This window comes from Lissotriton helveticus, chromosome 8 (genome assembly GCF_964261635.1).
Source record: "Lissotriton helveticus chromosome 8, aLisHel1.1, whole genome shotgun sequence".
NCBI classification, from domain to species: Eukaryota; Metazoa; Chordata; class Amphibia; order Caudata; family Salamandridae; genus Lissotriton; species Lissotriton helveticus.
The window spans coordinates 312,543,275-312,555,815 of NC_136069.1; the positions used below are offsets into that span (position 1 = coordinate 312,543,275).

Consider the following 12,541-nt stretch of genomic DNA (forward strand, 5'->3'; position numbering starts at 1 on the left):
ATAAAGTCCCTGAAGTGGATTTCCTGGTTTGCAAATTTATTATTTCTTCTATCGTTCTTCCACCCCCTGCATTTTGCAACACTGGCGACGAGGAGGGGAGTGAATTTTGCGACCTTGTTTATTATCATGGAATTGGGAAAGTCACACTGAACAGGATTGAATTAAACAAAGCTTATCGACAAGGATCAGTTTCATTCATCGATGCTTGGAAAGTTCTTTTGTATTGCGTGTTGTCACCTCAAGGTACTGTATTAACCTATTGCAATTTTGACAACACCTTTCACTGTCTGACAATACTCTTTCATAACTTGTCAAGAAACCATTGTACTTTAAGTTCCGTTACCACCAGCCTATTAATTGTTGTCTGTGATTGTTCTCCCACCTTCTTTCCTTAATGCCCTAAGGAATCACCCATGAATTGGTAGATATGCAAAGCCATGTTCCTAGCGTATGTGGAGGTATTGGAAGGAGAAGGGTGTGAACCTGAAAGAAACTTACCTTGCTTAAACTTTGTCTAGGTGGGATTGGCTTAAAGATATTCAAGAACTTACCTGTTTTAGTCAACCCTGGTAATATAAATGTTTATCAATATGCCTCGAAACAACTAAGTTTCAGATATGGAAACAAAACTACATTGTCATGGAAAGATTTATATTTTACTCCATGAAGCAACATCCTGATGAATCCATTGAGGATTATGTGTCCACACTTAGATCCTTAGCAGCAACAAGTGATTTTGAACACATTTTTTACGAGCAAGTACTGAGACACCAAATTTTTATGAGGACCAATAATTAGAAAACACAGAAGGTTGTGGCCAAGTACTGATATGTCACTCAATGCTGCCATTGATATAGCTAAAGCAATTGAACACTCAGAAAAATTTGTGCCAGAGATAAGAGGTATAGAAAAAACTAATATACATGTGGCACACAAAGATAATACGAGGAATACCTTCACGCAAAAAGATAGACTACCTAATAATGACATGAAACCCAAATGGCAAAAGCAAAATGGGAAGGAAAATGTACTTTTAGGTTATAGATGTGGTAGTGATTCTAATTTAGGGAATGCAAGAATATGTCCAGCCATGGATAAAGCATGTTCAAAATGAGGTAAAGGGGGCACTTTAGTAGAGTGTGTAGATCTGATCCTAAGAAAATCAACTCAATACAAAGGTCTGAAGAGTATGATAGTTCGAATGATAGTAGTGAACCTGATATTAATATAGTATGAATTATAGGTGGTGCATCGTGTTCTACAAAATTTACTTCATGTAAGATTCATATTGATGGTGTTGGTGTGCATGTACTAGTGGATTCTTGCGCGTGGTACACCTCTGTTTCACAAACTGTACTTAAGGAAAATTGGCCTAACAAGGAACTAACACCGCCTGATGTTGCTCCAGGTAGGTATACTGGTCATAAAATTAAATTGATGGGTTTCTTTGGGGAAAAATAGAATTTTCGGGATGACACACAATTGGGAAAATTTATGTTGGAAAACAGGGAGAGTCTTTACTGGGTTGGCAGCATCAAGAAAAAATGGGGATCAAATTAAACCCTACTGCAGTTCCTCCAGTGCAAATTGTTGCTGACAAAGTCACAGGGAATGACAATACTACTATTTTAGAAATCAAGCAAAAATTTCCAGAAGGCTTTAGTGATACTTTAGGGGGTCTATCGTGGTTTCAAGCAACTCCTTAGATTATGTGAGAACACCGTATCAGTTTGTCAGAGTGCGAAATGTTCCTTTATCATATATAAGTAAGCTCAAAGACACTCTACATGACTTATGTATGAGAAAATGATTGAGCCTGTTGAATCTTACCCATGGGTTTCTCCAGTTGTCATTTTGGTTAAACCTTCTGGCGAATGAAGGATTTGTATTGACTTGCGCAGTCTTAATAATGCTATAAGGGTGGATGCTCATCCCTTGCCCAATCTACATAAGATAGTGACCACTTTAGCAGGGGTGAGTTGTACTGGAAGAGGAATCAAGAAATTTGACAGCCTTTGTAACTCCAGAAGGTTTGTTTAGTTTCTGTCGCATGCCATTTGGACTTGCCAGTGCTGCTGCTGTATTTCAGAAGCTAACGAAAGAAACTTTAGATGGATTGGATGGTGCAGTTGCGTTTCAGGATGACATATTTGTCTTTGGTAAAGATGCCAGTGAGCATGATCACAACCTGGAGACGGTTCTAACAGCCTTACCAGATAAGTGTCTTTCAGTGCGCTCTGATAAATGCAAGTTCAAGCAAACTGAAGACGAGTACCTTGGACATTTAATCAGTAGTTCTGGCATTAGACCATGTTGAGAACATCATAAAAGCACCTCTTCCTAGGTCTAAAGAGCAATGTGTAGCCTTTTTGGGACTCACAGAGTTCTACTCTAAGTTAATTCCCAACTATGCTGATAAAGTAGACCCATTTAGAGGTTTGTTTAAAAAAAAAAAAACATAATTCATATGGTCTGACACCATGTCTATTGCATTCCAGAGTTTGAAAGAGTTCACTGTCAATGCTCCTTATTTGCAACCCTTTGTTGCTGGGAAACAATGTGTAGGGTTGGTAGATGCCAGCAGTTGTGGTTTGGGAGGAGTCCTTATGCAAAGAGATTGCGGTAAAGAATGGATTGTGGCGTACGCATCCAGAACGTCGAGAGAGGCTGAGCAAAATTTTTACTCAGTTATCGAGAAAGAGCTGTTGGCTTATGTGTGGGGTGCGGAACACTTTAGACCCTTTTTGTGGGGCACTAAGTTTATTATCAAGACAGACCATAAACATGAAGGCACCTGGGGGAGGGTGTTCTATGTCTGCAAGGTTAGCAAGATTAGCTTCCAGGTTACAGAATTTCCACTATCAATTAGAATTTGTGCATGGGAAAAAAAACAATGTGCACGCTGATTGTATGTCCTGGTTACCCTTTGATAATGAAAAAGATGGCACTGGAATAATAGATAAGGAAGACTGCGAAGTTGCTTTCACCTTGCAGGATGTTAAGTTTTCAAGTTCAGAACAATCCATTATTTTAGAATCTAAGTGGGCTGAAGAGATGAACAATGATAGCGAACTCAATAGAGTTAAAGAGTGGATTCTGCATGGTTGGCCAGAGGAAAGGAATGTTTCTGGGGACATAATGGGGTTTTCCAAGGTGAGGGAGGAGTTAACGGTTGAAAACGACATTTGTACGTGGGGATAAATGTATTCCTCCATTTGCCCTAAGGAAAATGATTGTGGAAATAGCACATGAAGGCCACCTAGGCATATCTTTCATTTGAAGACAGGTTACAGACAATTTCTGGTGGCCTGGTGTCGACATGTTTGTTGAGCACCAAGTGAGATCATGTAGCAAATGTATTTGTAGTGATAAGTCTGCCAAGCCTCTATGTGCTGATCCTCAACCAGTTGTGTTACACCGGGGTACTTGGCACAAATTGGGATTAAACATTATCGGGCCTTTTGCTGTGCTGCCCAAACATCAAGCTTTTGGATTGGTATTTATTGTCTATTACACCAAGTGGCCAGAAGTCAAAATGGTGAAGGAAGTTAAGTCTCAAGTGGTCATAGAATTTGTGGATAAAACATTTTGCAGGTAGTGCATTCCTAAAGAACTGGTGACAGACAACTTACCAGTACCCTTATGGAGCAATTACTGGGGAATGGACACAGCAACAGAAGAGCCATCCTTATTTTATGAAATGTTACAGTGTGGTGTGACACAGAGAAATTTCTGTGTTCCTTGCTGAGGCCAATGGTCAGGTGGAAAGGTTCAACCTTGTGATCAAAGAGGCAATCCAACTAGCAGAATACAAAATTAAAATGAAACAAGAATTGGAGAGGAGGCAGGGTCCTGGAAGCAAGCAAGTTATTAGATTAGGTGATTGGGTCGGTGTCAAGAAGGGGAAAACTGATGGGAAAGGCAGTGTCGTGTGGTCGAATCCTGTCAAAATTATTGAAGTGTTCACAAATGCTGTGCGGATTGATGGTGGAGGTGTCTGGAATTTTAACAGGATTTCTCAGTTCACACAAAGTACGACACTTTTAGACTCATATGAAAGCAATGCTTTTCTAGATGTGGAGGAACGGCCTGGTGAAACAACATGTAGCTCTGGTGTGAGGAACAGTGTCAAGGATATGGCTAAGAGCGTCAAGTCCCGGCACCTACCCAGGAAGTTGCAGGATTATATTGTAGGGTGAAAATCCTTTTTTTTTTTTTTTGCATTAATAAAATGGGGAGGTGTGTGGCATCCTGTGCTCTCCTTCCACGCGTGCATTATCATTCTCTGCTGGGTGCTACTGCTTTGTTATGATATGAAGTAGTCATGAGTGACATCTCGTGGTCACTTGTGGGTATTTCATACTTAGCTGTATTGAAGGGGGGGGACAGGTTTTGCTCACAGGATGTTTTGTGATTTAAACAGGATGGGGATGTATATATGTGGGAGGGAATTTCTGTTGAGGCATTCGTACTTTGTACGTGCTGGATACCCCAGTGTGATTACGGAATAAAGTTCCTGAAGTGGATTTCATTGTTTGCGAAGTAATTATTTCTTCCTTCGTTCTTTCACCCGCGCATTTTGCATTATGAAGTTGGGGTCTAAAAAAGGCAGCAGACCACTTCTGTCCCCTAACATCCCTATACTCAGCAGGGATGGAAAGGTATTTGTCAAGCCAAGACTTTGGTGTAGGATGAGGGTAGAAGACAGAGGAGTAGGAGCCAAACAGATCAATGCTTTCTAGCTAATGGTACGAGAACACAGATTTCAAAATCTGAAAGAGGCATTGGTAATAATCAATCTCCCTCCTTCTCGACGGGAAGCCTGACACCTTCTTCTGCCGCAGCACTGGAATCTTGGAAATAAAGACATCAAAGCAAATTTGGTGCTGTTGCATAGCCCAAGGATGTATCCTATTCCGTGTGGCACATCTGCTCCTGCAATCTCCATAATCCAATGAACCCCATCCAATGGTTGAGGATGAGAGTGCCAATGTCAATGGAATCAGCCACGACAGCTAGTGTCTAGGTTCTTCCCTATTGGAGTCATCTAGACATTCTTTGAAGAGTTGTAAGAGCAATACACAACTTGTACCTGAATTGATTCATTGTTTGGTTGGATAACGCCACACCATGAAGATAAAAGAACTAAAAGCAAAGATCCTTGCTCTCCATCACAGAACTGTGCAACCCATAGCATCATGTTTTCATGTTTACTGGTGGAGTGGAACAAGAGAAAGGTATTTGCCTTCAGTCTCACCAACAATGACGCAGATGAGACTGGTGTAGAATCAGCAGAGCAAAATTAGGGCCATTGCCATCAATAGGTGGCAGCAACTGAGATTTCTTCAAGGCTGCTGCATGCCTGCTTAAAGGGCATAGAGGGTTCTGAAACGTGAGTGCCCTAAGAAAGTAACTCAGAAGAGATTAAACTTAATCTCTCTGATAGACTAAAACAAAATGTCCAAAGCTTCAGCTGCCTTGTTGACCACTGAAAACAACGTGTAATCCTGAGAAGAGAACACAGGTGGGGCTGGGAATGAGACATTTGTGGAATGTTGAAGATCCAAAAATAGAACGACATTTGAGAGCTCGATAGTCAATAAATAAGCCTCATTGTTATTATATGCAACCCTTTTAGGGGCCAATTCTGAAAAATCCAGCGCTTCACAATCCGCTAGAAGAAGAGAGCTTATGCTTTGTGGGTTGTGCGAACAGCACAGAAAGTCTTTCTTTTGAGGATATCAACACATCACAGCCTCCTCGTCCTTTCTTGAATTCCACAAGTAGCTGGAGACCTGGCTTTCGAGTAAGCCCTCCAGGGTAGGCATCTCACACCTACCACAAGCACCTGGAGTGCTCATGGGGAATTAGCGTGCTTTAAAATACATATAACATAACTCTGAGGATGAATAAGGCAACGACCAGATAGACATTTTGAACTTTAATGCTTAAAAAGCTCCAGTACCAGTTTTACTTTGCCTTACCTGATAAACTTTTCATGCATGAGGGGAAGAAGACCAAACAATCAAGCCAAGATCTGGTCCCAGATATCACATGCTTGAAGAATGTGAGTCTGAAACAGACATAGGTCTCATGTTGGGCAAGGCTCAAATTTTGAGGAGTTGGAATGAGACACTGAAATTTCAAAAATGCCAAAAAAGTTTATCATATGGCAAAAGGCCTGCCAAGTAAAATGGCGGGGTTCAGGATGGGGTTGCTCGGACAAAAATTCAGACCTGGTTTGCAACCTCGAAATTATGTCTAGATGAAGAATCTGCAGGAAGATTCATTAGAAGTGCAAGTTTGCCCAGGTATAAATTACTTACTGTCATTTGGAAGCCTCTACAAGCTCAAGTTGACTCTCACAGTCCACCCCAACTTAGAAGCAGGTCTGGGCCTTTCTTGGCTTTGCTTGACATTATAAGGAGTTCACCATTGGCTTTCACATGGTTGCATACCTTGACACAGCGTATCCAGCAAAGATATGCAGAGAAGTCGAGGTGAGCACTTAACATGAGCAGAATGTTTTATCCTTTTCCCGGACTGTAAACCTAGCCAGGGGAAGGAAAGGGCTAATACACTTCAAGAAGCAGTGGTTAAAATGTTGTTACTGGTTGGTTTAATGCATGGAAAGGAACAATCAGGGCCCACTTTAGCGCTGGTGGTGCCAAGTACAACAATACTTTTTTGCCCTCCCCTCCTCCAATGACCTACTCCACAAACCCACAGGGTCCCTCATCTCTCCATAGTCTCTCGCACATACATTTCATTTGCTTTAAAGGCTGCTTGGGGTTGGCTTTTCTAATAAGAATGAATATCTACCAAAATCAACACTTTTTTAGCATAATTAGGAATAGATTATAAAACTGGGACCCCACCCACTCTCTCATTAACTAGGGCAAACTGGCCTTGGGTTGCTTGTGTTCCGGTTCAGGGAGGAGCAGGCTTGGCAGTTCAGGCTGGACTGTTCCGATTAAAACAGGATCAGGACTGATTTTCATATAGCTGGGGCCAAACTGAGGGGACATGGTGTGCAAAATAACATTGGACTGGGATGCAGCTCGAGTAATTACCAGTGGCTGAGATGAATTCAAGCATTCCATCCATCACTTTTTTGTATTCTTTAGCACATTTCTTCCCGAGGCACATACTGGTCTCTAGCATAAACAGGATGGGTGTGCTGTGACTATCTAGCTTGTTTGGCCCCTAGTGGGGAGACTGTAACCCAAGTGTTGCCCTATGGTTGGTCAGGTCTAGGTTGGCTTCAGAGAAAGATAGGAGTAACAACAATTTTTTAACAATAGCAGTCTCACAGGACCCAGATATACTGGGTCAGCGTACCTGTTTATAGGCTTTTCAGCGAGGGGGCTAGACACTGCCTGTGAGTAGATCTGCCCTGAAAAGTCTAGGATTCTCACTAGCTCCTGAATCATGTATGGATTGAATAAGAAGATGGCCCGCTTGTGCTCAAGTACACTCCACTCACCTTATGGCAGGGCCTCACTAGAAATTCGCTACATTTGCTGTGTTGTCTGCCTGGTGATAGTAACCCTTCGCTAAAGTTGGGAAGAAACTGCATCTGACTGATGGCCTGCATCCGGAATTATTATCCTTAAGGAGACAATTGTCTTTACGTAAATAATTATCGCATTATTTGGTAATATTTGGTAATATGTGTATGCTAATTTTGGTTTTTTTGTCCAACTTCTCTAGTAAACATACCCACCAAGGGAGATTAAGTGGTAGAAACTCTATAAAGAATGATGGATGAACATTACATATGTTGCTATGGCCTCTGTATTTCACAGACTACTTAAGACAGGAACTACCAAACAAAATGAACACCATCCAGGAGGGCTCACTCCCCAACCACTGGAGGCACATGAGCAGTAGAAGCAAGAATGAGCAGAACCTATGGGAGAGCATGTACCTCTGTTCTATTCAAATTTATAACTCTTAGCTGTGCAGACAGAGCATCTCATGAGTTTGGAGGAACGAGGGCTAAAAGTACCAGTACACATATTATACCACAATGAAGCATTATGCAATCCTTTATCTACAGCACCATGGTTTAAGGATATATTTGGCATCTTTGTTCTGCAGAAGCAACATTAACTATAAGCCACAGCTAGCTCAATCATAGCAAAATATTGCACACAACACTTAATATTTTCACAACTTGGTTGTTTCAATTCTTCCCTCCCAGTTCCGTCAAACAGTGCATGCTACACATATGGAACATATTAATTAAGGAATAGTATAAACCTTAAAGTTTTCTTCGGTTGTACTTGCAATCAGCTTTGGATGCTGAGGAATTCCAAACAAATTATCATCCAACATCTTAGAAGACACATTTCATAGGAGGGTGGGGGGAGAAAAAGAAAATTATGATCAAAATTCTGAAGTTTCCATTTCGGTTCTTACAATTTACAGACCAAGAAATCCTACTGCTAAAAAAACATGGTATTTTATCAAAGGCTCCTTTAAGTTTCCTGTTGCTGGACACCACAATAAGGTACCATGAGAGGCTAAAAAAGACCTGTAGCTTCCACAAGTATAAGTATAGGAGACTAGACATGCAAATTGTTTCAGTGCATCCATGACCTCACCTCTTCCTTAGTTTCCAACTCCATCATCTCTGAATATAAACTTGGCTCATGTACAGTTAGTCTTAGATGTAGCTGAGTCAGGGATGCAATATAGATGCTGGTCCTGTGCACCATGGTCGCACAACCACCTTCTTAAAGCTGATGATCGAAAATAAGCAAGCAAGCATTGCTGGTCAGAATACATGGGTGCCATAACTCAAGAAAATTGGCTGTCAAGACAAGATTGGACAAGCTGAGTATGTGCATTAAATGTGACCTCCAAAGAGATGTGAAAAAGGGTCATGTCTCTCTTTTGAATGGGTTCACGTCAAAGCCTGTTATTTGTCTCTTTTTAAAGTGTGATGCTTTAGAATGTGTTCAACACATTTTACTAATAAATCCCGAACATCAGCTGCACACAAATAACTAAGTTGTGTTCTAATTAAAAGCGAGTCTTTCTGCAGATGAGAACAAAGTGCTTAATAAGGGAATTGGCTTCGTCCCTACAAATCAATTGGACAAATTTAAACTTAGATGTGAATTGGCAGACTATTTCTGTAAAATCAGCGTAAAGGGTTTCTTTTAGAATGAACCAGACAAAGAAGTGGAACAAGGCTCACCTAATTTACATTAAAAAACGTTCTTTAACCCTCCCCCCACCCTACTTTGTCTATTCCTCCGGAAGTACTGGCCTTCGAGGAGGTGGGTATGTGCAAAATATGATAGGACTCGCCTTTGGGGCCTTATAAGTGTTTTGCCAGACCTATCGGCAAACAGCTGAAGCTTACTCTAGCCACACCTAAAAACTGGGACTCGCAGTGACTATTAAGATGTTTGGGGAGGGAGTGGGCAGTTTAAGCGCGACTCAATACGTCAAAAAGAAATATCCGAAAGCAGCCATATCTGAACAGGAATGCCAAGAAGCATTCCTGTTCGGGTGTTAAGAAGTGGGAATAACGAAGGGGCTTACCAGGAGGAAAGAAAGTTTGCATAATTCTCTAAAAATAAAAGCATATATCAAGCAGAATTTAAACTCACAAAGTCAAAATGTACTGTGGAAAAAGTAGCACACCAGATTCAGAGCTGGAGGGAGCGGGGAAGCAAACACGCAGGGTCACAAGGCAGAATGTGGGATTCACAAGACTGATTCTGAAGTTGTGATGACAGCCCAGAGTCAGCAATGAAAACCAAACGTCACGGAGGCTGCAGCTTCCTGCAGCCGACATGTTCAAGCCATTCAGGAGGGGACACTGAACAAAGGCAGGCTCGGAGAGTGAAGCGACCATCAATTCATGGCGCCTGCTGGCAGCCTGCACTTTGAAGCGAACCGAGCGAGTTCACGGCTAAATCAACCAAAGCACAACTGTGCTCAACAGCAACCAAACAGAAAAAAACACTAGTTTCGTAAAGGGTTAAATCGACAAACGAACAGCCAGGCAGTAATGTGTTTCAATGGCAGCATGCACTGGAAAGACGCCCACCGAGCTATGAAAATGCAGAGTTCAAAGAACGCAGACCTAAGATCAGCTAAAAGTGAAAGTAAAACAGCAGCACGCAGTGGAACAACTTGGGAGGCAAGTAGGCGGAAATAAATATTAAACAAGGGAGGGTGAGGGTGAGACAGGCAGGTGAGCGAGTGCTTTAAAAGTGTAGACGCGCGCGCAGCCACGCTAATTGCAAACAGACGGGCCCCTGCGCGCCGCTGCTCCAAACTGAAAAAAAACACTAGTTTCGGAAAAGGTTAAATCCACAAACGAACAGCCAGGCAGTAATGTGTTCATATGGCAGCATGCATTGGAAAGACGCCCACCGAGCTATGAAAATGCAGAGTTCAAAAAACGCAGACCTAAGATCTGCTAAAAGTGAAAGTAAAACAGCAGCACACAGTGGAACAAGCAGGGAGGCAAGTAAGAGGAAATAAATAATAAACAAGGGAGGGCGAGACAGGCAGGGGAGCGAGTGCTTGAAATGTGCAGACGCGCCGCGCGCGGCCGCGCTAATTGCAAACAGATGGCCCCTGTGGGCCGCTGCTCGCTCCCAAAGGCTGGATGCCAGCACAAGCACAAGTGCTTGAAAAAAGCTAAAAGATTTCTAAAGGTCATCTCCTAGAGCAGCGCATGCACACTGCACTAGGCTCGACTTAAAAGAGGATAGGCTATCATAACTTGACTAGGAAGGGCAGAGCTGCCCTGGATTCTCTGTAAACATCTGTTTTTCAGCACCAAGATACCCGTTGAGGTGAATGTGCGCTTTACAAATACACATGTTATGTTACGTAGGAAGACACAATTGATTATTAGGCAGACGGACAAAGGTGGCCCAATAGTCATCCAGACGAAGGGAGATTTCCAAGAAGCCTACCTAGCCCTGTTTCGGGATGAGAGGAATTAAAAAGTACTCCAATCAGCCCCCACCAAAAAACACCAAGAGAGGTAGATTTTCCGATTATGTCAAAACCAAGGATTCCATACTTGTATAGGTTACCCAAAATTCACAAAGGACGTAGTCCTCCCCCGACTGCTTAATTGTATCCGGTATTATCTCAGTTCTGGAACCACTATCGCAATTTGTGGATTAGTTCCTGCGACCTTTAGTATTAACAATGAAATCTTGTGTGATGGACACAAAACACCTTATGAACATCCTGAGTGAGTTGGATTAGGACCTTCAAACCAAACTGATCCTGTTGACGCACTGCATACTAGCATCCGGCAAGATGAAAGCTTGAGGGTCAGTCATGACCTCCTAAGAGAATAAGAATGGACTTTTAGCACCTCTATTGACTGGATCATGAAGCTGGCAGAACCAGCATTCCCCAAAATGACTTTGCTTTCGAAGACAAAATATATCTACAACATGGAACTTCTATCGGGAGCGCGTTCGCTCTCAGCATAGCTTGCCTATACATCCACCAATTTGAAAAAAATATATATATGGGCTAAAAATCCCTTTGAAGAAGAGGTACGCCAATTGCTTTACTATATTGAAGACGTATTTGTGATCAGGCACGACAATGAGGTGAAAGCTGCCAAATTTGTATGATGACTGAATAACTGTAATAATTTTCTGAACTTCACAATGTCCTATGACAATCAGGAAGTATCATTCCTGGATCTAAGTATCTAGGCAAAAGATAGCAAGTTTGACACAAGACTTTATACAAAGCCAACTGACATTTACAGTTTCTTGCACCTTAAAAAAGCACACTCCCGGTCCCTGAGGGAGAATCTTTCGGTGAGTCAATTCTTACAGATCAGATGAAACGACTATAAGAAGGAAGCAGATAACCTTTCATCTAAGTTATTAGAACATGAGTAGCCAAGATAGATTTTTGAAAAGCCAAGGAAACGGGGCGGAACAATCAGAGTGAAGCCCTATTGGACGACAGTAAGAAGGAGACCAACGGCCTGGTTTGGATTCTTCCAATCAAATCAAAAAGATTACAAACAGGCGTATTCTGACATCCAATCAGTTGTTCTCTGAAAAAAACACTCTTTTCATTTAAGAAGAATAAGAGTATCAGAGAAATTTCGGTCCACAATAGAACTGCAAAGAAAAACTCATCTAGGATTCAATGGAATCTCCCTTCGGTCACTGGCTATTATTCCTGTGGCTAATGTGGTGTGTGGATCTAGGTGTACCTATTCCTTGGTAACAACGCACACATACAAACTGGAAGAGGGGTTGGCCTAACGGCTAAGGCGCTCGACCTCGGAAACTTGGTTCGAGTCTCGGTAACGACGCCAAAAACCCCCTGTGATTCTGGGCAAATCACTTAATCTCCCCGTGCCTAAAATGAAAGTGTGTCCTCATGTAACGTAACGGTGCTATGTAAAGCGCTCTGATAACTGATTCGTTTCGGTTCTAGTTCGCGCAATATAAAACTGCAAAAAAAAAAAAAAACTGCAACTCTGATAATGTAATATTCCTGACAGAGTACTATTAGATGTAGG

At 42.0% G+C, this 12,541-nt stretch overlaps 1 protein-coding gene across 3 annotated transcripts in view; it reads right to left on the minus strand.

Moving 5' to 3' along the window:
- Positions 1-12,541, minus strand: part of SKA3 (spindle and kinetochore associated complex subunit 3) — a 574,705-nt gene that overhangs the window by 310,637 nt on the left and 251,527 nt on the right. For 2 of the 3 annotated variants that reach the window (XM_078657087.1, XM_078657086.1), the window contains exon 9: positions 8,266-8,340. The exons of the other annotated variant lie outside the window; for it this stretch is intronic. In XM_078657087.1, the coding sequence (XP_078513213.1) occupies positions 8,266-8,340 (75 nt within the window). The remainder of the gene's footprint in view (positions 1-8,265; positions 8,341-12,541) is intronic. 3 annotated transcript variants of the gene reach the window in all.